This window comes from Thamnophis sirtalis, unplaced genomic scaffold, assembly GCF_051295495.1.
Source record: "Thamnophis sirtalis isolate CommonGarterSnake01/CBP01778 unplaced genomic scaffold, rThaSir2_p1.2 scaffold_11, whole genome shotgun sequence".
Taxonomy (NCBI): domain Eukaryota; kingdom Metazoa; phylum Chordata; class Lepidosauria; order Squamata; family Natricidae; genus Thamnophis; species Thamnophis sirtalis.
The window spans coordinates 33,162,758-33,189,981 of NW_028261391.1; the positions used below are offsets into that span (position 1 = coordinate 33,162,758).

Below are 27,224 nucleotides of genomic sequence, written 5' to 3' on the forward strand. Positions count from 1 at the left end.
CACGGATGTATTGATCAAAAAAAAAGAGAGAAAACCCACAGTATCAACATTGTCATTTTAGTGTCACTTGAGATACTCAAGGAGACTAGCCCAGAGAGCATCTCCCTATAGTGAGAAGGAAGGAAGAAGAAAGGGAAGGACGGTTTTATCCCTTCTTTGTCACTGTCACTTTTAATCTATTAAAAGGAGAAGAAGAAAAACCCATTGTTTCACAATTTCACCAGGAAACTTGTAAGAAAAGAAAAAGCTGTTTTTATCATTGCATAAACCAGTTAAACAGTGAGACGGGATGGGAGTGGGAAATAAAGAAACCCAGCTTTTCATAATTATACCATAAATTTGTTTTTTAAGGAATCCACCTGTTGAAGTCCTTCAAAAGGAAGCAGGTAGCCAAGCAGCTCAGTTCAAAATGCCATACAAGGTAGCAACCAGAAAGGGGATTAGTATTAAATTGGAGTAGAGCCATTTGCCTACAGTGACATGAAGCACAATGGATAAGGAAGACAGTACTTTTGTCATCTCAAGTCAGAGAACACTACTTTTCAGTAGTGGAAGGAAAACAGGAAAGATGGAAGGATTGTCTTTGAAAGGTCTGAAGATAGATGGAAGATAATATCTAATTTTCCAGTCTTTGAGAATGCCTTAGAACTGTGATGGCGAATCTATGACACGTGTGCCACAGGTGGCATGTGGAGCCCTTTGTTAGAGTGTGAGAGGCGTTGCCCTGTCAGCTCCAGGTCATGCTGGCCAGCTGATTTTGGCCTTCTTTTTGGCTGCTTTTTGCCCTCCGGTGGATTTCCTGAAGCTTCTGGAGGGCGAAAAACTACCCAACGCACAAACCGGATGTTCGGGAATGGATTTCAGATTTGCACGTTGGGCTGCTTTTTGCCCTCCAGAGGCTTCAGGGCTCCTGAAAGGTCTGGAGGGCGAAAAATGGCCGTATGAGCAACCCAGAAGTTTGGGAACTGTGACTTCCAGTTTGTCCGTAGGGCCATTTTCCGCCCTCAAGAGGCTTCAGGAAAGCCTCTTGAAGTCTCCGGAGGCCTCCGGGGGGGGACTATTTTCATCCTCCCCAGGCTCCTAGACAGCCTCTGTAGCCTGGGGAGGGTGAAACAAGTGTACCAAAAACAGGGAGAGTGCTGGTTGCACGTGCATGGATGCTAGGGGGGTTGCGTATGCATGCAGCCTGAGGTGGCGTGCACATGCACACTGGGGTTGCCTGCCCGTGCATGCTGGAGTTGCGCGCATAGCATTATGGGTGTGGCCTGCCCACGGACAATACCCCTGTGCTCTCCCCACTTTTGGAACGTGAACCAAAAAAGATTAGCCATTACTGCCTTAGGATCTTGTAATTATTCAAGAACCATCTGGCAATCTGATAAATATCACTCTGAAGCCCATCTTGATTCAGTGTATCACTCCACTACTTATGTAGCCATCCCACTTTTAAAAATTCTTTATAACATGAGCCATGTTGGCATAGTGGCTAATGCACTATTTCAGGCTACTTCTGCTGACTACCAGCTGATTGCAATTTGGCAGTTTGGATCTCACCAGGCTCAAAGTTGACTCGGCCTTCCACCCTTCTGTCCTAAAATGAGGAGCCAGATTGCTGGGGTGCAATATGCTGACTCTGTAAATCACTTAGAGTGGGCTGTAAAGGACTGTGAAGCAGTATATAAGTCTAAATGCTATTGCTAAGTGCCATTTGGAATTAACGGTACATTTTTGTAATAATGTTAATTGTAATAATAGTAATTGTTATGTGTTAAGGTTTCAAATAGCCAAACAATAAATAAATAAATAATAAAATAAATAATAAAATAAATAAATAATAAAATAAAATAAATAAATAATAAAATAAATGAACAAACCAAATAAAATTCCAAGGCTAGAGACTCCTTAAAGTTACAATATATTAGAAGAGCCATATTGGCACATCTGGAAAAACCCGAATCTGAAAGCTTCCAGATTTCCCCCATCCAATTGAAAGTTCAAGATCCTGCCCAACATGTCCATCACATGGTCCAATCAATCTCTGTCCCACAAAAAGATTCCTCCCAGTCATGTCATTCCAGGTGCAGGGGCAACATGACCTTGATTCTCTGAGAAGGAATGTTATTTTGCTATGAAGCTCCCATGCTCCATACAATCCCCCTCCCAATTTCCTAGAATATGTGGCCAACGGTCTTGAAGCCCATTGTAAAAGATGGCTCCCAAGACTGACACATTGATGTATTGATACCAAACTTGGTACAACAAATCCTACCTCAAATTTTAGATTCCTGTGGCTTCCCTATGGACTGATTTTGAATTGATTAAATTGCTCAGAGCATTTCTTCAAATATTTCACAAGGCTAACTCCATCCACTCATGTTATCTGAATTTCTGTCATTCAAGAATTTGGAAATGTTTCTTTATTTTCTTTTATTTCTAAAGCAGCTGTAGTGTTTTGACAGCTTTTTATGCATTCTTATAAAGAGACTTGTTTTCCTGTTTGTTTAAAACTGGCATTCATACATACAGGAAACATGCACACTGCTTCCTATCATGTTTCTGTTGGCAACAATTGTTATCTTTCTAAGAATGTGCCAACTGTCTTTCATAGCAAACAAGCAAGCAGACTAGTCCTCAGACTAAACAGATGTCTCACTTCATTTGCACCACAGGATCCCTGTCTTATCCTTCCTTGCTTTACAGTTTTATAGTGGGGATGTAACATCTGTGGTCCTAATAATTCTAAAATTATGCAGGATATATTTTCTGAGATGGTGAAGACCTTATATATCAACTGTTTGGAAGTGGTTAACTCAAAGAGATTTACATAAAAAACAGCATGCCTTGAAATGAGCTTCCTATCTCATTAATTTGGCACATCTTTGGAGCATAAGGCACCACAAATGTACTATCTGTCTACACCTCTTCAAAGCAGCTGCTTTCAGGAGTTGCAGAAAGATGCTACATTCATCTGTAACATTACTAAATGTAAGTATGTTCATCCCTAACATACTCTAAAACAGCTTTTTACTTCAAGTCTGAAGTACTGAGCTATCCTAATAACAATGTTTTAGAGTTTAATATAGTTGAACTTTATAGAACCAAAGCGTGGTGTGTAATGTCTGAAATTACACAATTTCTCAAATAGTTCTTGCATTCATTAGACATTCTATCTGTTATAAGAAAAATAGTACATAATAAGTTGGCACCTTAGAACCAAAGTTTGTGAAGACTGTAATTAGAGCAGTATTGGACACACCGTTTTTAACCTTTTGACCCCAATTGGTTTTCTTCTTTGGTAAGTACCTTCCTTTGGTTATTTCTGGGAAACAAATTACAGATTTTACAAACCAATAACAAGAACTAAAGCTGCTGCTTCCCCTTTGATGAGGTGGCAAAATTACATAAATAGCATATGCTATTCAAATCATGCATATTCCTTGGAGATCAGCATATTCCACCAGTTTCAGTGGATTATAGATTTGGATAAGGAATGCAAGCAGGTATAATGCCTTCTTAGCCAGAGTTGGCATCCTTCTTTGAGGTTCTCCTCAGCTATTAACCTAAAATTGACAAAATCAATCATTCTATGTGTATATCATAGCATGTGTAATTTGGCCAATTATTGCTGTATACTGCATGAGAAACAGGTCTGAATGTTCCTACTGTATCTAGGATCTGAAATTACGTGTGATGTTCCTGTGAGCACAAGTGAAGTATTTCCAAGTGAAACTATTACTCTAGACCAGTGATGGGCAACCTTTTTGGCGTGGTGTGTCAAAAATCGGCAAAAAATCGAGCATAACTCGCGTTGTGTGTCACTTCGACAAAAACATAATTTTGCGCAATTTATAGTTTAAACTACAAAAATGTATAATTGCAATATATAATTGTATTTAATAAACCAAAAACAAATTATTTAACATACCTGCTTAGTAACTTCTTTCATCCTCACTTTTTTCCAAGAGCTGGGAATGATTAGTTTCAAAATGTCTATTTATATTCCACGTTCTGCTTACTACCGTTTCAGTACATAGAACGCAAAATGATCTGCCATTTTTTTCTATAATGCCATACATCTCGCTCCATGTCTCTTGAAAGGGTCGGCCACTGCCACTACCACTCCCTTTACTTAACCTTTGTTTTTTATTTTTTGGGTGCTCCATCAGTGGGCCAGTGACAGCAGATAGAATTATAGATAGCCAATTAGGGGTTAACTAGCCTAACAAGCTAACACAACCTCCCCCTCACTTATCTCAGTTATTGTGGGCAATTACAAGTCCATGGCACCCCAATAGTTGCTGCTAATGGCGCTCACAGTTCCCGTTGGCACTCCGCTGTTCCCTGCTGTGGTGCGGTCGTAACCGACAGTCCCAGGAGTAGACTCTCTGTGCCGGCCTGACTGGAGAGAGGCGCGCACTGTTCCCGCGCTCCTCTCCTGCGGGTCCTCCCTCGCCGCGCTGATGACGTGTGTGCGCACGGCACGCACGCCTTACCAGCAGCCCCTGCGCTCAGAAAGGGGTGGCGGCGATACAGTAAGTGAGTGTGGGCGGGGGAGATCACACGTCCCGCCCCCCCTCGTTCCTCCAGCACAGATTCTTTCATCCTTGGCGGCCGTGCAGGAGCCGAGGATGAATCGCATGAAATCCTGTGCGTGTCACCCCAAATGGCTACGCGTGTCAGCACTGACACGCGTGTCATAGGTTCGCCATCACTGCTCTAGACCATTCTTTCCACTGCATTCCCTATCTAAATAGTTATTAGCCTATGCACTGGGATGACAAACATGATGGAAAAATGAGCCATTGGTTAGAAGCACTTGCTGGAATGTTGCCATTAATCTGAGACAAGCAATTTTACTAACCCAAACTAATAGGCCTGTGTTCCATCGCTAGGAATATAGAGGTAGTCTAGGGAATATAATCTTCTGTGTCAATACAGAGCTAAAATTTCTCCACTTGCCCAAATCCATTTAAACCTCTCATAATAAAAGCTTAATAATTTATGTAAAGTAGCATCTCGGTTCACTTGCTTTCTTATTTTCTTTTTTCATTGTGTGATTCAAATTGAAAATCTGAGGACAGGAGCTATTTTACTTATTCTTAAATGGTGGAAATAAGGAAAATTTGAACCATCAAACATCATATTTGGTTACTTTCCTGAAAGTTTGTTCACATGATCAGTACTCACCCACATCTCATTTAAATGTTAATCAAGAAAAGTTATCCTTGAATTGTGGAGATTTTCTGAATATGAAAGAAATACTACCATATTGGACAGCAGTGTTTTTCAATGAAATTAATATAGTGTTTGTAACACATATATCCAATTTAGAGCATGTCAAAATGTTCATCTTTCAATTCCCAAACATTAGGGCTGCTCAAAAGTTGTGACATGCCTTGGGATTGTAAAGATATTTTGGTTACTTTAAATATAAATTAGATATGTTTGTAAGTAACTACATAAATATCATAAGTATGAATGAATTAATCTCATTTCTTTATGCATCCCAGAAAGGAGTATTTATCCTGCTATAACGTTTAGAACATTTTAAAAACAATAATTAATAAAGAAGGTTTTCGGTATCTCTCTCATAGGGTAAATAATAGTGTTATTGTACTTTCAGGCACTTAATTTTGATCCTTGGTAATTTGTTGAAAGCATCAAGTGGGATTGAGTATCTCTTAAAACTGAAGTCATAACTAGGCATTAAGTAAAATTAAATATTTGAATATAATGTTCTATGAAAAGTAGATGAGAGCTAGTTTGGTATGGTGGTTAAAGGCACTGAGCTAGAAACCACAAAATGTGAATTCTAGTCCTGCCTTAGGCATGAAACCAACTGTGTGACTTTCGTCTAAGAAGAAGACAGTGCCAAATCATTTCTGAAAAAGAGTTTCCAAGAAAACCTACATGGACACAAGTCCTTGTAATCACTAGTCTCGTAATCAAAACTGATATGAAACTGTTCACCCCACAAGATATAGTGTAGTAGAGGTCCTGTAACCTGGAGTTTTTTTCTTTGTAATTATGTATAAATTTCTGGATCCATCATCTAATGAATGTGTATGAAAATAAGCATTTTACTGAATGTATCTGTCCATAAATGGGCAGCATTAACTAACCAGATATACTTTAGGACCTCATAAAAAAGATGCACAATATCCCATATTTTCCTAAAAAGATATCTTGGGTAAAAAAAAAAAGGTTCCTGTGCATTGTTATTCAACAACATCATGATAATTTAAAAAAAAAAACAGGTTTTACTCATCATTTCTAGCAGTATAAAGCCTTTCCTTTGGTTAATTTGCTCTTTTTTCTATTTTTAAAAAGTCACCTGATCTCTTTTTGTTGATAAAGACTGGAGTTTTATTGATATAGCCAAAATGTGTTATATTATGCAGCTTAATTGTTTCTTTCTTTCTTTCTTTCTTTCTTTCTTTCTTTCTTTCTTTCTTTCTTTTTTTCTTCCTTCCTTTCTTCCTTCCTTCCTTTCTTCCTTCCTTGTCCCTCCCAACCTCCCATCCTCCCACCCTCTCTCCCTTTGCCTTTTCTTTCTCTTTTGCTCTTTCGCTTTCTCTCCACCCTTCTATTTCTTTCTATTTTTGCAAGCAAAGAATTGAAATAAGAGAGACCACAGGCAAGGTATTTAATGATGGGGGTTGAAGAACAAAACAAACTAAATTGCTCAATTCACATCATGCAGCAGAGAACAGATCTTTTGGAGTGTAGGCAAGAAAAAGAAGATATGAATTCCTGAGGACTTGCTGAAAGTTAATATTTTTTTTCCAATTTATTTCATATATAATTGAACTACATTTGCTAGGATAGAACATCTTCTGTGAGAATAATATGCTGGATAAAATATTGTCTCTACATGCAATAATACATCCATAAAAGAATACATAATCTTAGCTAACTTCTTAGCTAACTATTCATTTTCCTGATGTAACATTTTAAATGATGAAGGAAAGCAAGGCATCATCTCAAACCTTTCTTCATTTCTCCATTAATGTGCATTGCGGTGTACAGCATAAACAGTATAGTAGTTACTGCTGTCATATGATACAATATTTTCATTGTAATTTATGGTGATCTCTCTCATCACTGTATTGAATACTGGATGCAGTTGGAATTCACAATCTATCCCTCTAAATTTATGATTAGGAAAATTAAATCCCATTGGAATTCTAGGCAAGTTTAAAATTTACATCACAGTCATCTAAAGAACATAACTTATTTGTTGAATAAAGCCATTGAAAGCTCTTCAGAAGATCAGGGAAGGTATTTGCTAAGACTGGAGAAACTTGAAAAAAAATTGTAATTCCCACATCTTTCGTGGCCGTCCTTTTCATATAGAGGAAAGGAAGTAGCATTAGAGAAATTAGCATGCAGTCTTTTTCAACTCTGTAGACCTCTGATAAAAGTTCAGGGAAGGAAGAAAGAGCTGGTTTAGCATTTTATGTCTTTTCCATTAGGCATGAAGACCACTCTCATCATGAAAGATTTTCCAACTGGGATAGGAACAATCAAACTTTCTTCTATCTTAAAAGCTTTTTGAGCTATAATCACAATGGTAAGAGCTATCATAAAGGATAGATGGTATTCTAGACAATTTTTCAAGCTAGAAAAAGTGTAATTCAAAGAAGTAAAAGAGCATGCTGGTTTCTTCCATGTTGATATAGTGTCTTTAGAGTAAAACAAAAGAAGTTTCTGTTTTTCTTCCTATTTTCTTCTGTTTTATTTTAAAGTTATATGTGGTTTAACCATCAGAAAGGAATATTTCTCATACCTGATATCGAATCCTTTTGCCAGAAGTTGATAGATTGAATGACAGAGCTCTCCTGCTGTAAAATGATTTCTGGTATCTTACAGTATCAGGATGACAATCCTCTCACTCCCTGTTGCCATCATTAAGTGAGGATTGCAGTCATTATGCAAGGATGTCATATGACCAGAGCTTGCTTCCTGCTGGTTTCCAGCAAGCAATGTCAGTGTGGACTTATAGGAAGTTCAAGTCAGGTCAAGTTTTTCTTTTAGGTTTCTCGCAAACAAATTGGTAGGTGGACAATGGGTGGACAGTATGGCATGGCGCTAGTGCAACTGAGCAACGTGGTACTGTGATACACAGTTAAGCACTGCAATCCAGTAGAGGCAATCAGTATAAGATAATTGTGGGCAGGTGCAAGTGCAGCCAAGTGGGATGTGCTACTAAAAGTGCTATATTAGACTTATACACAACTTTACAGTACTTTAAGCCAGAGTCAGCATATTTCCCCCCAAAATTTGGATCCTCATTTTACTCACTCAGAAGGATGGAAGGCTGAGTCACCCTTGAGTCTGGTGAGATTTAACTGCCAAATTGCAGGCAGCCAGCAGGCAGCAGAAGAAGCCTGCAGTACTGCACTCTAACCACTGCACCACCATGGCTCATCAGTGTCTGACATTTTACAGCCCTTCATATTTTTTTATTTTTTTTACTAATATAGAAAGGTTAAGGAAAAGACGACTGAATGGAATCGTTTCAGTTGCACATAAAATATATACTTCTAAAGTGACTTACAGTAGTGGATGTTAGCTAGAGGTTTGGGTGAAATGCTCCTCAGAAAACACTAAATGGATACAATATTTGAAAGTGAGACAAAAATGAAAGAATGAAATGAACACCTTGTTTATTTTTTTTTGTCTGGGACGTTACAAGTTTAATCATAAACAGAGGGAGTTTTTGTGGTCAGTGTTTGCTTATGAACAGCACAGTACTTTTACTGCAGAAATGAATCTTTGGATAAATCTTCCTTATCCTAGCATCTTCTTTTGTGTTTAGTAATCATTAATTGCAGTCATTCTAAAATCACATTGGCTGTACTTGCAATATATCTGAATGATACCAGGAGAAAACTCCTTCAGCTAAAATATTTTGGGATATTTTACAGTAAAATATCTGTGACTATATGGAGATGAGAAAAAGAAAAGTGAAATTCACTCAGAGATTGCTGGGATCAGTCAATGAATATTCCTACATGAAAGAGTAATCCAAGTGGTCTTCAAGAGATACTGAGTAACTGGAAAATGTGATTTTATGGCTGGATTGTCACTCATTTCTTCTTGTTTGAAGTGGATGGTAGATTTACTTCATTGAGCGTTGACACTTGCAAATAAATGCAAAAACACTGCAACAAATTTTGTCCTTGTGTCAGGGTCACAATTGGGTTATCGAATTAGTATAATTCTATTTGTTGGTACTGGTTACTTCATGTAAATAACTCAATGTAATCCATTTTAATGGATCCTGCCACTCCTGTTTCTGTCACTCAGTATATTTTCATGCACATAAGTTTTAGGGTAAGGAACAAACAGACAGGTTGGCAGATGTGCTGAAGGATGCAGAAGCAAAGCTCCAGAATAATTTTTAACAGAGATGCCAAACTGTCAAAATGTAGATCAGAAAACAGTCTTCCTGACAGAGAGTGCCTGCTGCTTAGTTTTTCTCCCATCAGGTCTGTCTGATATGTCAAGTAATTCTGAAGTTTACATGTCCAATTTTTATTGTTATTCCTTGTGACATATATTTATATGGTTATTTAAAGTGTTCCTTGAGATTTACAAATTATATAGAATAACATAAAATAAGATACACATATCTTCCTACATATATTTGTATATATCTCTCTCTTTTCTTTCTTTCTTTCTTTTGTTCATTCATTCCCTTTTTATGGGGTATTTATATTATAATTTCTATTGAAAGGTTTTAATAAATGTTCAGATGGTTGTTGATTGCTGGTTTTGTTTTGTTTGTTTCAAAAATAAGCACCTGCATATTTCTAGGTGTTTTTTTTAAGGGACAAAGGAAGGAATATATTCAATTTGGAAAGCTGTCTAATCTCTGGGTATACAGCACAGCTTTTGCTGATAAGATAAAAAAAAATATCTGTCCTTCCCTGGAGACCACCACCATTTGTATCAAAGCTGTGTCAGTTGTGGCAGGACTTGATAACAGCTGGTTAGAGACATGACCACACAGTAACAGAAAAATAAGGACCAGGAAGCTTGAATCATAAATCTTCTGAAAGCCCATCCGTCCAGTAGGACTACGAATCTGTTTCTGTCATAGTTAAGGGAAGCAGCATTGTCTCCTGGCCTTTTAAACATCTGAAGTTCAGGCACCAATTATACCATAAAGGAGACCTTCAGAAGCTTCTATTGATACATTTCTTTCTTATTTACTCCATTGTTTGTTTTATCTTAGTATTCCGTATTGCATTTAAATATATAATTCAAAAGAAAGCTTAGAATTTAATCAATTTTATAATACTGGTTAAATTGTTAAGAAATCTATTGTCTTTTGGAAAAGGGATGAAAATGAGACAAAAAGGTCAAGGTGAAATAAATTGTCTTGGACACTTTCACGTGGTCCCTATTTCTAGTACCAAGCCATGTTGACACAATTGCAGTTCCCCTCAGCATTGTTATTCCTGAAGTATTAATAACATTGCATGAGAAAATGCAGCTGAGCAAAATGCAAAGACAAGAAATGACTAGCACCTTACTCCTTTACCCCTGTCCAGGTTTGTCATTTTTGTTGGTTTGTTGGAAACTTGCCAAACTACCAAGTCATTGTCTTGTCTGACAAATGAAAGACACCTTAAGATGCTTGTATGAAGTACAACAGCTTTGTTTCTTAGCAGGGAAATGGGACAGCCTAAGAACTGGGAAGCACAGTCCTTGCCAGTGGAAAACAGGTCCACTGTTTTAATTCTGAAAAGCCAACTTTAAATATAAATGTATTGAGTATGTTTCCTGCTGAGCCACAGCTGAATTGGAAGTAAACTGGCTCTTATGTTCAGAAGAGCTGACAGCTTATGGTATTAGGGTGGGGAATGAAAAAAGTAATAGATGTTACATGCGAACGGCTTTTAGTTCTGTGTTTATGGGTTTGAAATGTTGGCCATTATAATTTGTACTTCTATTTATTACACTAGACTAAAACCAGAAATAATCTAAAAAACTAAAAATAAATTGTATATGTATAACGTGGAAAGCTTTTTGATTAATAACAGACAGGTTTCCTGTACCTCTTGATTCTAAAACCATTTCAAATTTATATACTTGGACTACTTCCACATTGTCTCCATGATCTCTGTCCCAAGTGCCACATAAGATATATAATCAATATAACCAATTCAAGCAGCAAGTAAAATAGCTTGTTTCGCTACATCGGATACAGTTTTATGGTTGCTTAAAATTCATTTTAAAGAGAAAATTGAGACAAGGATTCTATAATATCATTTTCTTGACATTTCTGATTGCCTGACAATGGCAGAGTGTTTGAGAAGGCCCCAGAAAAAATTTAGAAGACCTGGCTAGTTAGTATGAGGGAAGGAAAACATTTAGGTCATATAAAATTGTTGTGAGTAAAAGCCACAATGCCATCATTTGTGGCATGATACATTATGTAATCCGCATCAGATATATCATGATTAAAAATACATACATATTTTTCACCATTTGTATGATAATATCATAATTCATGGCATGTCACCTATCCATTTGCTCTTCCATGATGATGCACAAGTTTCAGTTATAGGGTCTAATGTTTTTCCTGGCATTGTTTTTTTCTGTTATTTCCTCAATTTCTCTAGGCAGAAGTTAGAATAACAGTTAAAAAGACACCCAGAAGTCATTGGAGAAAAGAAAGAAATTATTTGAAATAATGCTTGATTTAGAGGAAATATCTCTATCTCACCAACGATTATCTTATTTGTGTGTGTGATATCACTTAATCCTTCCTCACAACATAGATTCTTTTGCTAGTTTCAGTTTCCTGATGTAATCAGCAGATACAATTAATCAATTAAACTGTACTGCTGATGTCACTCAACAATATTTCATTATTTTCCCTTGCCAGAATAGTTTGAAAGACTTCATTAAAATACTTGTATTAAAAGAGAGTTGGCATAAGGCCATAAAATCAGCATAACAAAAAAGGAGGAGCCATCAAAGCCCAGGGGTTTAAAATATAATTTAGTGCAGAAATACTAAGTTAATAAACTGTCGGTCGTGCCAATATGCCTAAAGCTAGAACTGTTCTGAGTTGTATTATTTGATACGTTGAGGATATATGTGTATGCTAAAGAAATCAAAACATTCCAACATCATTCAATACTTGGATTTCTTCTGACAACATTGCCTGATATTTCCCAATCTTTCTTTATTGGTAGCTCCTTCTCAAATTGCTTTGATCCAAGCTAAGGAAATAACAAGGCACAGTGTGGCATTGGCTTGGCTGGAACCTGACCGGCCAAACGGAGTCATCTTGGAATATGAAGTCAAATACTACGAAAAGGTATTATTATTCATTATGGATAAATCCCATTTCACCATAATGTTTGATCCCTGAGCCAAATAAGCCCACAGTTATTATCACATAAAAGGACTTTATTAAGAAAAAATGGTTTTATAATCATACCCATTTTGACAAGTTGTATATCTAAGGAGTTGAACTGAATAACAACTTGCATATATATTTTTTTCCTTAGTAGGTAGTGGTGGTGGGCATTTTTTTCTTTTTCTAGGAACTGTCTGATCCTAATAAGCTATTTGTAATGAGAATCAATAGAACAGAGAAGCAGTGCAACATTAGCCTTACAACAGAGACAGACGTGTAATAAGGAAGTATATAACGCAGTAATAATGAACTCTGTATGAGCTGATAGCTTTTTCCCAGAATGATAGTGGGGATTTAATAAATTTTAATAGGAAACAAGGAAAAGAAAATTACATTCTTCACCTCTTCTAAATTGTGCAGAATTGTTATTTCTATAATATAATTTGTTGCTCCTCCATTTCAGAACTATAAAAAGATCTATTTCCTCTCAAGGTTGTCTGCAAAATGAACAATTACTTTTTCCTTCTGTTTCTCTCTTTACATGTCTTTTAATAAAATCTCTTTATTTCCTTTCCTAATTGTATAAAAAGTGACTTGTATATTTTCCCTGGAACAAGATTACAGTATTTTTTTTTCTTGAGGTATTTGCCAGGCAGAAAAGCAGAAAAAGGTTGGAGAAGATTGGCAGCCATCTCTTCAGTTACTTTGGGATTTATAGTTCTATACTGCAAAGGAAAAGGGATAATGTGTGAAAGGACTGCTAGAAATAAAACATTGTTAGTTCATCAGGAGAAGGATGACAACTTCTTTGTTATTTTATCAAAAAATTCTTTCTTGCCTTTTCTCTCAGCAGAGCTTAAATTATAGATATCCTCTTTGCTTTTTCAGGCAAGAAAAATCCTCTGACAAAATATAAAACTCAATAACACTCATGTCGTTAAAGCTAATAATAGAAACGCTAAAAGAAAAATCACATTCATTATCTAAATGTGACTATATTTCCTAATAAGTAAAATACAAAGATTCAAGACCTTCAGGGGACCTACTTACTCACTTCCCTCCTCCTTTTCATTTTTCTGTCTCTTTGCTAGGACCAAAACGAGCGTAGCTATCGCATTGTGAAAACAGCAACCAGAAATACCGATATCAAGGGCTTGAATCCTTTAACTTCATATGTCTTTCATGTGCGAGCAAGGACAGCAGCTGGATATGGAGACTTCAGTGGACCGTTTGAATTCACAACCAACACAGGTAATAACAATAGATCTCTCACTGGGGTAATGGAGGCATTTTCCCTTGTCACTATTTGAAAAGCATATTGTATGCACTTGAGTTGAATATGAATGATTTGTTGGTGGTGGTTTGGAATTCATTACCAAGCTTTGACTAAGAAAACAAAAAGATGCTGTGTTCATGTGTTTTTGTTGTTTTTATTGCTTTTACCAAGAGTCCAATTGAAAGTGTGATCTTTTGTGTGCACCTGAAATAGAAGGATGTTGTTTCCTTTACTCTGTCCACATTACACTCAACAAACCTTTTCCAGGGATGAAAAAAGACATTACCAGAGATGGAAATATCGGTTTTTAATTTCAACATCCTCATATCTACTTTTTTTGTGATAGATCCTTGGATTATATTGAGTCACTTATGTTTAGAAGTTTTCAGGATTTGAGACTTCCAAACACAGGTATAAACTTGAGTTCATAGATTTAGAATGCCAGAAGCAAAAGAGAGGAAATAAAATAACAACATAATCTCTCTAACCTTCATTGTTATCTTTACATTACAGGCAAGCTGTCTTTAATATTTTAATGAGAAAACATATATTATTTTTGCTATTCAATTTATTGACTAATAGTAGATTTGCAAAGTATACTAAAAGTCAGGCCACATAGACAATTATAAATTATATTAATGTAAGAATTGTTTTTTCCCCCTAAATACTTCTGTACTTGTTTGACACAGAAGTTTTGAACATTCTTTACTTTTCGTATACTGTGCATATTGTACAGGTCCCTAAAACAATAATAAGGAGCCATTTATGAATTGTCAGTCCAGTTAATTTGCCTATATGTTGGATAGATGAGGGTGTCAACTTGTCCTTGACTTCAGGCTTCAATATATCTTGGGCTTTTTCTAATGTATACCACATTTAGGAATGAGAATATATGGAATCCTAGAGAACCATGAAGTAATCATGCTAGATGAGCCAGTAGCTAACAGCTCTGAATCTTCACTTCCTTCCTATTGCAGTTCATTCGCCAACAATCAGACAATCAAGGCCAACTGCCATTCTGCTCCCTTTTTTTGGCCAAGGAAGAAAACTGTTCAATATAATGATGGACTGTTTTAGATTTAGCTATTATTTTCTCTTCTTTGATTAATTTGAGAAATAAAATGTCTGTTTTGTGCAAGTGTGTGTCTGTTGGACAAATGTTAAAAAAACATAGTTGCTTCTTGAAATAACAGGAGAGATTAGATGCTTAATGTTCATTGCATGGAGAAATTTTAATCATTTCAGGTTCTGCTGTTCAGTGTTAACAACCCTCAGGCAGAGCATGTGAGAATATGAACTGCTCTTTGTCGCTAAAGACAGTGGAAAACATCTTGTTCTGTTTGAGTCTTTCTCTTGCTCATAGTCAAGGAATGAGCATCTGGTCCATTTTAAATTAAATAAAAAGGGAAACAGCTCAGCAGGCACTAAATCAGCCATTATATTCTCAAGAGTAAAAGTGAAAGGAGAAAACTGAAGAGTTTTCCCAAAATTCATTATGGAGCATAATGTATTTTACTAATGACGGCTTTCCTGGAGAAGAATTGCAAATGAATCTTTTCTACTGAAAAGGTGACAGAATAATTCTGTACAAAGTCTGACAAAGATGAAATGTCTTCATCTTCACATAAACTGCATATACCTCACTGTCTGATCCTGTGCTATTCCTATCTGTGATATAACTGTAGAATCTTAACAAATATTGGTGTGTTTTTTTCTAGTTCCTTCTCCCATCATTGGAGAAGGCACCAATCCCACCGTTCTTCTGGTCTCAGTGGCTGGCAGTGTTGTCCTCGTGGTCATTCTCATTGCTGCCTTTGTCATCAGTAGGAGGTAAGGGTTAAGTTCCCCTTCTTTCCCCTTTTCTTTCATGTGGGAGCTTTTTGCCTCCTTGAAACAAAGCTAAATTCTTTGATTAGCATCATAAACACTGCATTTGCATTACAAGACTTCTCCTGTGTTGCTTTGATCTTCTCAGCATCAGTACTACAGCAGCATGTAATGTAATGGTAATTGTTCTAGAATTATTTGCTCTTCAGATGCAAAATCATTTCTAGCTATGGGGATGGTGGTGGGAGGTTTTAAGATGCAAGCCAGCAACTTGAGATCTGAAGAGAGACTGTAATTTGATGTAGAATTTAATGAATGCAGTATTCTGGGTTGATGAGTTCTGTGCTAAGAGTGCCAGACCAGAGGAGGGGTTCTGGGGAGATGGAATGAAACAAGCTCCTGTGTTTGAGCGTATACCCGGAAAAAAGAATGCCTTTTTTGATTTTCTAATCACTTCTGTATTTGGCCAAATCAGCTGTTGTTAGCTGTGAGGAACACAGAAGACACTTATAAATTCCATAGTGGGTATACCAGTCAGGTTAAATTAAAAGTCCTAGAAAAGAAAGCTTTTAATCATACTTTCACAGGTAAAAGGGTCTTTTTTCAGACCATAAATTATCTTGCTTTCTTCTTGGGCAAAAGAAGAAAGGAAAAAATATTAGATAAAAAAATTATTTCTTTGAAATGTTCATAGCATATTTGGAACTTACTACCATCTGTAAGTGAAAAGGGTTTAGGGCTGTCAGACAATAAGTTCTTTTTCTTTTGCAATAATAGAATAGAATAACAGAGTTGGAAGGGACCATGGAGAGCTTCTAGTCCAACCCCCTGCATAGACAAGAAACCTTATAGCATTTTAGACCAATAGTTATCCAACATCTTCTTAAAAACTTCCTCTGTTGGAGCATTCACAACTTCTGGAGGCAAGAAAGACCTCATCATTCTCTTGGTTCAGTTTCAACTAATTGTGGAAAATTTGGAGGGACAGAGAAAGAAGATATGGAAAGAACAGGATTACACAGTGGAAGTTGAAGGCAATTCTTCTCTAAGTGGGGAATTCAATTAAAAGAAAGGGCACAGAAGGAAGTTAATGGAATGATGAGGAAAGTGGAAGAAGATCTCTGGAAAGATTTATCTGTTTCTTACCAAGCAATCTGGCTGGAGGGAAGTGAGAGAATGAGATAGGGAAGCAGTAAGAAGACAGGTAGAAGGTTTAACAAAGATTAATTAATAAATAAAAAAATAAAAATTGAAAGCAAACATAAAAATTAAAAACCACAAAAAACTCAAAGGGAAGACTTGATGAACCACCAGATCTTTTTCTGCAGTCAATTTTCTATGTTTCTTTTAGAAAAAAGGTTTGATGTATACAAAAAGTGATCTCTCTCACATTTTGCTTCTGTTGCTTTAGAGCAATGAGATGAACCTATGGCATGCGGACCAGAGATGGCATGCAGATCCCTCTCCGTGGGCATGGGCACCATCTCCAACTGGTCTTTGGGGGCACAGGAGCACCAGAAAATGGCCTAAAAATGGCCAAAAAACACACAAAAACAGTTTATTTTGGGGCCATTTTTCTGGGCAGTTTCTGAGCTGTTTTTTGAGCCATTTTTGGCCCTGAAAATGGCCCCAAATAGCCTGAAAAATGGCCCAAAATTACCCTGTTTGTCAAGCCCCTTTCAGGCTGTTTTTGGACCGTTTTTCACACCAAAATGGTCTGAAAAATGCCCCCCAAATGGCCTGAAAATGGCCCCCAAAATGGCCAAAAACCAGGCAGGTGCATGCCAGCCAGCTGATCTTTGGGTTTTCGGCAGTCCGGTGCACCCACGTTCCGGTTTGGGTACTCGGTGCTGAAAAGATTTGCCATCACTGCTTTAGAGTCTCCATTGCTAGCATTTAACCCATTCATCTTAGTTCCAAGAAAATAAAGTCTTGATACTAAAAGGAAAAAAAAACCCACGCTCATTCTTTAAACACTATTGAACAATTGCTAAAGTCAGGGAATCTCTCACAATTTTTAAAATTGTAAACAATGGGGCAAACAATGACTGATTATAATTCCCATGCTTTTCTTCATTTCCAGATCTATTTTTTAAAATTAAATATTTTATAGATGAATGCTGGGAATATATTTTATTACATTTTTTTATTTTCTGTACTTGTCTTCCCAAATGAAGATGAGTACTGTATAGTAATAATATAGTATGATATATTAATAAAGAAACGTGTACCATTTATTCTTTTAGCACCAAAGAATTGGAATGAATCATTTAGGTGATCTACTATATATATATCACTTTATTCAGATTATACCAAAAGTGATTTCTCAAATTACCAGATTTTATTTTTATTTTTTCTTCCCATTCCATGGCTGAATAGAAATAATTTAGTGGTTTGTAAGAATCTATGCAAGAATTAACGATAAATATTAAACAATCAAATAAAATGTAAAGATACTTCAAATAATTCACAGTATATTGCTAATCTGCTGATGTTATCTTATTTAATGTATGGATATCAAATACAAATTTTGATAGGATTAAAACAAGGTTGGACAGCCTATTACTGAATTTTATGTGGCTCTTGCCCTCATTTTAAAAGTGCTTACGAAGCTATTCTACTTCTGCCAAGATTTTCCTGTCCTTTTCCCAGTAGTCCACTGAACAGAGAGAGAAAAAAAATGAGGTTTTAGAACTGTGATATATGATGCATAAACTGTAGAAAAAATTGGAGGTGTGCATAGGGCTTGAAATTCATTCTGGTTTAAATTGGAAACACCCACTGATACAAGTGCAAAACTACTATTTTCCAATGCAGAATAGGCTGCTCTGAACCATTGTGGAAATGTTTCAAGAAGAAAACATCTCTGTTCCAGAAGTAAAACATTCTGTTTCAAATTCAGAACAACTTCTAACAGAAACAGCCTATTTCACACTTGAAACAGCTGTTTCTCTTTGAAGCAGGACATTTTGAAGTCAAGATGAATTGTTTCAAATTCAAAATGGTTCAAATTCAAAACATTTTGCATACCCCTAAAAATTACTATGCTATACTGCAGAAGTAATAGCAGCATGTTCCACTGCCCCATATGTTCCATTGTTCATTAGAGGATATTAATTCCAACAGACGTCCTGTTTCATTTCAATGAAAAGGATTGATAAATCCATCGCTTCCTCCCATCCTTCAAAATAATAATAGTAATAGGGTATGCATATATAATACTTTCCTAGATTGAATGAATATGTTTGGCTCCATGCTACTGAAAGAGTTCTAAGATTGTATTACAATTCTAATGACCATAAAAGTACCCTGGCTCAAGATGGCAAATTTTAAGTTTTAATGCTTGGCACTGGTTATCTCTTTTCTTGGGGTGATGGAATGTTGCTCCAGTAAACAGTAAATAAAGTCAGTAAATAAAACAGAGGGCTATATTATTCATACTGTATTGAGAAAGGTCAATATCCAATGCTAGTTAACATAGCATTTCCTGGTCCATATGCTCTGTGATTGAAGCTTTATTTCTGAATATTTTCTTTGGGAACACTAAGATACTAAAAAAAACCTTTTTAGTGTCATGATCTGCTTCTAGTCTACTCATAAATTCAATTGAAAATGAGAATCTAAACTGGATGATATAATCCAGGATTATGTAAATAAAATCTTATACTTTCTAATGTATTCTTATATGCTTCCTTTTTATTTTTTATTTTTCTGAAAAAAACAAAAGCAGTTATATAATCCATGCAGTTATAAAAACTGAGAACTAGCCATCACTCTAATAGATTTCAGTAGGTGTTTAGCTGTTTCCCCAGCTTCCATGCTGATAAGAGAAAAATAATTTATGAAAATGCAGCAGAGAGAGATAGCTTTATTAAAAGCTATTCCAACAGAAAATAGTGTTGCTGAGCCTGGTGACTTGAATTCCCCCCTGCTTTTATTGATTGCCTTATTATTTAAGACAGGATTGATACTTAGATGCTTTGGATTTCTAATTACAAGTCAGCACCTTAGAGAATTGTTCCTGTTGAGTTTCTCTAAGATAATTCCTATCCCACTTCCTCATTTTTATTTTATTTAAATTACCACCTCTGAAGTCAGATAAACATACTCTAGTAATTGGACTTCACCGGATCACTTCTTAGAAAATGAAATGTCAGCCCCTTGGCCTCCTATTGATTCTCTTTGATATCAGTATAAAACTGAAACCAGATAACTGATTTGATATGTATATGATTGTGTCTTATTTGACAAAAACAAATAAGTGGTTTATAAAAAGCTTGGATGCTTGGCCCCACTGCTTGTGAGTTTATTATAAAAGTATGCAAATAGCCATTGAATTGAAGTGTGTTGCTCTGAAATTGAAACACAAATATCATGGTATGTAACAGATGTTTAAAGTTGTGCAGAGCACTGTTAAAAACTATTAAAGATAAAAGAGTTTCTATGTAAGATTTTCACATTCTGTGTTGAAGCAAAAACAATTATTTCCTGAAGCTAGATTTAATACATTACCCTCTCTTTTTTCTTTAATATAAATGTACTTGTAAGCTAAATTGCTTACAGTGCATGCATGCACTTATAGGCGTGCACGCGCACATGCACATGCACGCACACACACACACACACTAGGAGAAAACATTTTTAACTGAACTTATGAGTATTGATCTTGATAGTTATCAAATACAACTTGTCTGTCAGTGCCAGGAACTGAAATGTGTTGATACACTTTTGTGCTACTCATGGCTTCCCAAAGAGATCAGTAGACAACTTTTGACCCAAAATACTGAATCAAATAGATACTTGATTTGATCCATATGGTTCTATATGTGCTAGCCATATGGAGTTCATCACCTGATAGGTTGTCAGTGATACCATCTTTGAAAGTGTTGATAATCTGCAGGAGGAAGAAATTACCTGGAAGTCAACTCTTTTGAAACATGAAGTATTCAGAGTTTATAAATAGCTTACTTCTTCGTTACTTTATATATGAACTAGTTTATAATTATATTATACTTATTGTGTTATACCAACAGCTTAGTGATGCTGATGCTGATTACTTAATGTTGACCTACTTCATATTTGCACATTCTGGACTTCTATTTGAAAAGTTGTGCATAATAGACAGATTCACACTGAAGTTATTGTACTTATAAAATTTATTTCTACAATAAATTGTGCTGACCTTAAATTTAGCTATTATAGGATTAAAACTATTAATGCCTGTTTACCTAAATACGTATATTGCCTGAATACTGGATATCATGCTTTAAATTCCAGCAGCTGGGAATCCACAGAGGGCTATCACCTCCTCTGTTTATTTAGCTTTCTCAAATGCATCATTGATCTGATCGAGCAGAGATGTTGTGGTTTTATGTAAAGGTACCCATTCTTACAAGGTTCGATTTCTTCAGTAAAGCTTTGCATTACTGACATGATACCAGTGCTAATGTCACATATTATGCAGGAAAAATGAACTAACTGCCTGTCAAAGGATATGATGTATGGCAATTCAATAGAAACAATAGATCTCAACAGTTTCCATTAAACAAAGCTATTTTAAACCATGCATTTTACTTACGTTTCGTTAATCTCAGAATCAATTCTATTGATTGTCTTCTGTATTTCATTTTATTTAGATAAAAAGTTTTTTGTTTGCACTATTTTTTGGTTTGTAATATGTTTGGGTTTTTTATTATATGTTTATACTATATTCTAAGGCTTATATCAGTATTATATTGCCCTTGAATGGGCAGGATATAAAATTTTCAGTTAGTAAATAAAAGGTAGTTGGTTAAAAGAAAAGAAATGGAAAATTGTTCAGTAAGAGGTTTTCATTGGTTATTCTTTAAAAAAGGAAAATGAATAGTTTGATGTGTTTTATTTCATCTTATTAAGTGATGTATTGCTGTTTATTATAATCACTAAATCAAATAATTTGGAATTCAGTAACTTAAGAGTTCCATTGCCTTGTACTGATAATTTGGGGAAACTTGTATGGTCACACTCTTCTAATTCAACAGAGTATCCAAGCTTCTTTAAGCTTTTTGTTGGTCTTTGTGTTTCTACTTTACTCTGTGAATGCTGACATTGCAAACTAATGCATTGACTAGGAAAGAAGAATGTAGATTGCATGCTGCTTCTTTATAATACCTGCTAATACCCTTGGCACTTACTTTTTGTCATGTGCTGCATTGTGCCCGCCAGCTTTAAGACCCACCTTTTCTTTATCTCTAAATCCCACCTGTAGACTTGCCTGCATCTCTGACCCCTAGGGTTTTTTTCACAGCGCTTGTATTCCCTTCCTGAACCCCGCCTTCCATTTAACCACTGTCACCCAAATCCCTGTAATTATTGAACTGAATATGACAAAAACCTCCTTTGCTGTCATTCAGGTAAGCTGTCTACAAATGTCAGTTTGTGTCCAGCATTCCTCAGGCATCCTGAGCATTTTCCAGACCCTCCTGATGATTAAACAAGCAAAAGGGAGGAAGAAAGAAAGGAGTATCTTTTCAAAACAAAAAGCCCCAGTAGTCTCCAATTCTGGGTAAAAGCTCAACAGGTGATAAAGATAGAACTTAAGTAACGAGTGGGTTGGGAAGCCTCTGTTAGACCTTAATAGGGTATAATTAACAGACTAAAAGAAGTCCCTGCCCTCTTTCACTTGCCCCTTCTTTAGAGTTTGGGTTTTTTAGATGCTCTTGTTAATTGAAGATAAAATATTTATTAGGTTTATTTCCTCTGAACAATGTATCATTCATAAATATATAAAAATGTTTATTCCAATCATTATAGGGCATGATAAGAATATATTAAAGTCAGCAGCTTGTTTACTATGATTAAGTACATAACAAACCTATATATGTTTGCACGGTAAACTTTTCTCTCCCATATTTGAACAGAAATCTATGTGTTTGTGTCAAGATTCTGATTGAAATGTTGATATAATGTTTAAACTGTCATGGACTTGTGAAAATTTGCCATGGTTATGATGCAGGACTCCACAGCCTCAGGAGCATAGTTTGCATGCAGATTGAATTTTGTTCATGACACTTTTAGAGACATCAAATTTGGTATTACTTTGTGTCTTCCTGTGGCATCTTTTTAGTATTTTATTTGAAAATATCTGTTTAGTCATAATTAAAATAGTGTAATCAACTTTAGCTATTTTGATATCTTTGAAATGTGTAAAGATTGCAAGGCCTGTCATTCCAATGTTTTATGGCTTGACTAGCTGGCTTAACATTTTTGAAAGAATATCATAATTGGCTACAAGTGATTGATACTTTCATTGTTGTCTATTCGGTATATTCCAAACTATTCCTGAAGATAACTATGGATGCCATGATGCTAGGAAATATTAATAGCTCCCATAAGAGCAAAAAGAAGAAAAAGACTAAACACCATGATGTCAGAATAAGAATGTTTTGAATTATATCTAATGAGACTTGTATTTAAAGAACATTCCCTGAACTGAATCCTGAGACCCTAAGAATTTATGGAGATCTATGTTAGGGTCACATGGTTATTTGTGTGAAAATCCCTTCCTTAAACATTGTGTTACATTTCTATGTCTTTGCTGCTTTTGCTTGTTTAATCTTCACTGAAGTTATGAGTAGTCTTGAGGCTTCATTATGCAAAGTATAAACAGCTTAATCAAGTACATGTTAGTAGTTGCCATTGAAACACTGCCCAAATACCAGCCAACAACCAGCTATTTTATTTGAAAATCTGATGGCTATAATAATTAACTCCAGCCTTTCCCTACATTTATTCACAAGTGTTTTTTTTTAAATGCTAGGAAACCCCGCCTCCCCCAGTGACTCTGGATACATTACATAGTTAAAACCAGAATAATAAAGTAAAAGAACAAAGTTTTGTCCTATAAAGGAAAAAAACATCCTTCCTTTTATGACCTTATAATCCTTAATTCAGGGTAGAGTTGGGGGTGACTGGATGGAACTGAGCATTTACTGTCCGGATGCCCTTCCTGACACCATGCAGAGTTTGCAGCAGATATTTTTTCTTTGCACCCTAGGAAACATCTGCCGCTACCTAGGATTGAACTCTCAACCTTCCAAGTGGAAGGCGAGGATCTTCACCACCAGGCCACCACGCCGCTCATTTGTCTTAAAAAGTATGCCAAGCAAAACCAAATATTAGAAGGGTCACCACCATCCTACCTCATGGTGTGGGAGAGTTAGCAGTTTTCCAACATCTTATGGAACAGTACTATTACTGAGGGACAATGTTGCAACAGGCACACTTGACATTGTTTAATTGAGAGGACCTGAATTGCTTTCAGTCTGCCGTAGCTTGCTGAATGTGTAGAATATGGAGATAAGCAGTTTTAAAGTAACTAGGCACTTTGCCACAAAGGATTTTATATGTGATAATCAGCACCTTGAATAATATTTATAAGCCATCTGGCAACAAATGTAACTCACAGATGTGTGTACCACCGTACTCTTTGATTAGCAGATATCAAAACAAATGAGTCTGATCATAGAAGTATATTGTTTTGTAGCAAAGTCCTGGTGCAAAACATTTTCTCCAAGTATCCATTGATTGTATGTATCTATAGATGCAGATAATAATAGTACAATGCAAATTATATAGTAATGTATAGTTCAGGTAGGCCTTAAATTATCCCAAACCTGTAATAATTAACAGAATAAATTTTGGCATATACTGTAAAATAACCCAGGAATTCTGAAATCTCTCTGCATGATAATTAATCAGATAATTATTTTAATCTCTAATGCTTTCCCCCCCATTTCTACAGAAGGAGCAAATACAGTAAAGCTAAGCAAGAAGCAGATGAAGAGAAACATTTAAATCAAGGTAAAATTTGCAGCCCTTGATTTTCTTCTTTTGCATGCATTTTTAAAGCTAGTCTATATAGAGCAAAAAAAATCATTTTTTTTTGCAAGTTCTATTGCTATTTTTCTTTACTTGGAGCTTTTTTTATTCAAATTGTGAATTTGTATTTCTATTATGGGTAACCTCAAAATTGCTGCAGAAAATTTATATGCATACAAATTCCAATAAAAGCTGAATCCTGTTACATAGTATTCAGATGATACTTAAAGTAAAGTATTTCATTTGGAAAAAAAACCTTCTGAGGCTTGGCATATACAATCTGGAATTACATGTTACATCCTTCATATGTAATGTGGTTTGTTTGTTAACATATTGTATGGCCCAAGCTATTAAAAAATGTATATCATGATTTATGGCATAACGAGTTGGATTAATTCAGGCCATTTAAGATTGTCAAAATATAGTTAAGCAAATATGATTTAGCGTAGTATTTGAACATAGAAAGTATTAACCTGTTCTCTTTTCCATGCTATTGCAATTTTTTTTATAGATATTATTTTTAATGATTAATAGATGAAAAGGTTTCTAAGATGTAGAACTAATAAGAATTGTTCCTTTCTTTAAATCCCATTGGAGTTCTTTCTACATGGACAGAGAAATCAATAGAAAATTTAAGGATGAGCATGCTCATTGTTGTTCTTGATGTAAGCTACTGAAAAGTTAAACATATTGTTGGAACTCAAGAAAAAATCTTCCCATCTCCCACTAATGTATAGTCTTTGTTAGAGGATCTGACTTTAATATATTCCATCCATCTGTGTAATGTATTCATGAGGCTTTTTGAGTATATTATTTTCTTTAGTTTTTATAATCCTCTGTGGACATGCAGCAATTTTCCTTCCCTATCTATCTTGTATATAATTCTTGATATTTCTTGTATATAATTCTTAAGTTTTCAGAAAACCGTATTTGCATTCTAGGTGTCAGAACCTATGTAGATCCCTTTACCTATGAGGATCCCAACCAAGCTGTGCGGGAATTTGCCAAAGAAATTGATGCCTCATGTATAAAAATTGAAAAAGTCATAGGTGTCGGTAAGCTTAAGACAATATGCTATCACTGAATGTATAATGGTCGAAGACTTACTGGGGTGTTGAATTGTTTAATTTGTTTAATTTAAACATTCTGTTCCATCTTTATATTGTCAGTCTTCAGACAATTTTCAAAAACATTTGAATAAAATAGTTTACAGTGTCTCTGAGGAGACCCAGTTTTTAAGTTTCAACACATTAATTTAGATGACTGGAACAAGTCTATTATATTTCTGTTTTTACAAGTTATTGAATATAACTTCTATATAACTTCTATAGTATTTTTTTCAAATAAACAAAAAGAGCAAATAATAAAATTAATCCAAGTGAAGTTTGCATACCATAAACCAAACTATATATAATCCTCATTTGAATGAAGATGCACAATCTTTGTGTGCCCACAGATTGTGCTTAATTTTGGGGGCAGAGAAGGAGAAAGTTTTTAAATGATGGTAAATGTAATCTACAGGAAATGCACAGTTGAAAGTTGCAAAGGGACTTTGGGATTGCATGCAGCCTAAGTCAGACAAAAGCTTCTCTGAGTGTAATGGAAGGAATGTAGTTAGGTCTTAATTGCGTTAATGTATGTGTACCAGCAGATTCCTTTTGATTGTGCTTTTTTCCCCCTGCAGGTGAATTTGGTGAAGTTTGCAGTGGCCGTCTCAAGGTTCCAGGGAAGAGGGAGATCTGTGTGGCTATTAAAACTCTGAAAGCTGGCTACACAGACAAACAAAGAAGGGACTTTTTGAGTGAGGCCAGCATAATGGGACAATTTGATCATCCCAACATCATCCACTTGGAAGGAGTAGTCACTAAATGTATGTTGGCGGTGATCTGTCACTAATGTGTCTGAGGCCATGAATTTAGCAGGGCAAACTGAAAGTTGCTATAAAATAAAATCAGTGCAGAGGTTCCTCCTCTTCCCCCTCCCATTTCTTTCTGTAAAATGACAGATGGAATAGATCCACTGAGTGCTAATAGTAGGAAATCAGTACAGGACTAGTCATTAATCTTGTTGTCAGCAGTAAATGGTTTTATCATTGCAGCTGATACCTTATCTTGAAGAACTTATGCATAATTTAACAAGGAACATAATGCCACAACTTTTAAAAGAACAGTATGAAAATGGTAGAAGAATTGTTTGATTTAGAAATTGTGAACAGTTAAAAAAGCCCCCCATTATTTTTAAAAATTATGAGGCAGTGATATTCCTCATAATGTGGTAGTATTGAGGAAGGAAGGAAAATAATCTCTTTCTCTCTCCTTCTCTTTCTCTCTCTGTATGTCTGTGTGTGTGTGTGTGTGTATGTGTGTGTGTGTGTGTGTGTGTGTGTTTGTGTGTGTTTAATAAAATTTGAAGCACAGTGCAATGTTGAAAACTTTAAAAAAGATTTTGGACTCAGCTGTGAAGACAGGAAGTTTTTCAAAACAAAACCATCTTTGCCCTTAACATGAGACATATTATGTATGCATTTGCTGATTTCTTTCATTTATGCATTTTCTCCCATATTATACAACACTTGGTTTCTTGCTTTTAAGGCAGTTACTATTCAGCATATCAATGAAGTCTGGTCTCAGGAAGAATGAGGTACAAACCTACTGTCCTAATTTTCAGGCCAGAATTAAAATGCATCTGTGAAGCTTGCCTTAGCTAAAAATAAATAAATAAAAGTATTGTTGTGAAGATCATAACTGAATGAAACCAGAGAAATACAAACAATGTAGTTATTCTAAGTATCTTATCCACTCAAAACCCAATCTTGAGAGTCAGGTGATTAGTTAGAAATAAATTGCATGGCATATTATCAGTGGAAGGAAAACAATTAAA

At 35.6% G+C, this 27,224-nt stretch overlaps 1 protein-coding gene across 4 annotated transcripts in view; it reads left to right on the forward strand.

Moving 5' to 3' along the window:
- The window catches only part of EPHA4 (EPH receptor A4), a 160,939-nt gene that overhangs the window by 100,842 nt on the left and 32,873 nt on the right, over positions 1-27,224 (forward strand). For all 4 annotated transcript variants that reach the window (XM_087725490.1, XM_087725492.1, XM_087725491.1 and 1 more), the window contains exons 6-11: positions 12,216-12,340; positions 13,474-13,633; positions 15,377-15,488; positions 24,268-24,326; positions 25,286-25,399; positions 26,029-26,214. In XM_087725490.1, the coding sequence (XP_087581616.1) occupies positions 12,216-12,340; positions 13,474-13,633; positions 15,377-15,488; positions 24,268-24,326; positions 25,286-25,399; positions 26,029-26,214 (756 nt within the window). The remainder of the gene's footprint in view (positions 1-12,215; positions 12,341-13,473; positions 13,634-15,376; positions 15,489-24,267; positions 24,327-25,285; positions 25,400-26,028; positions 26,215-27,224) is intronic.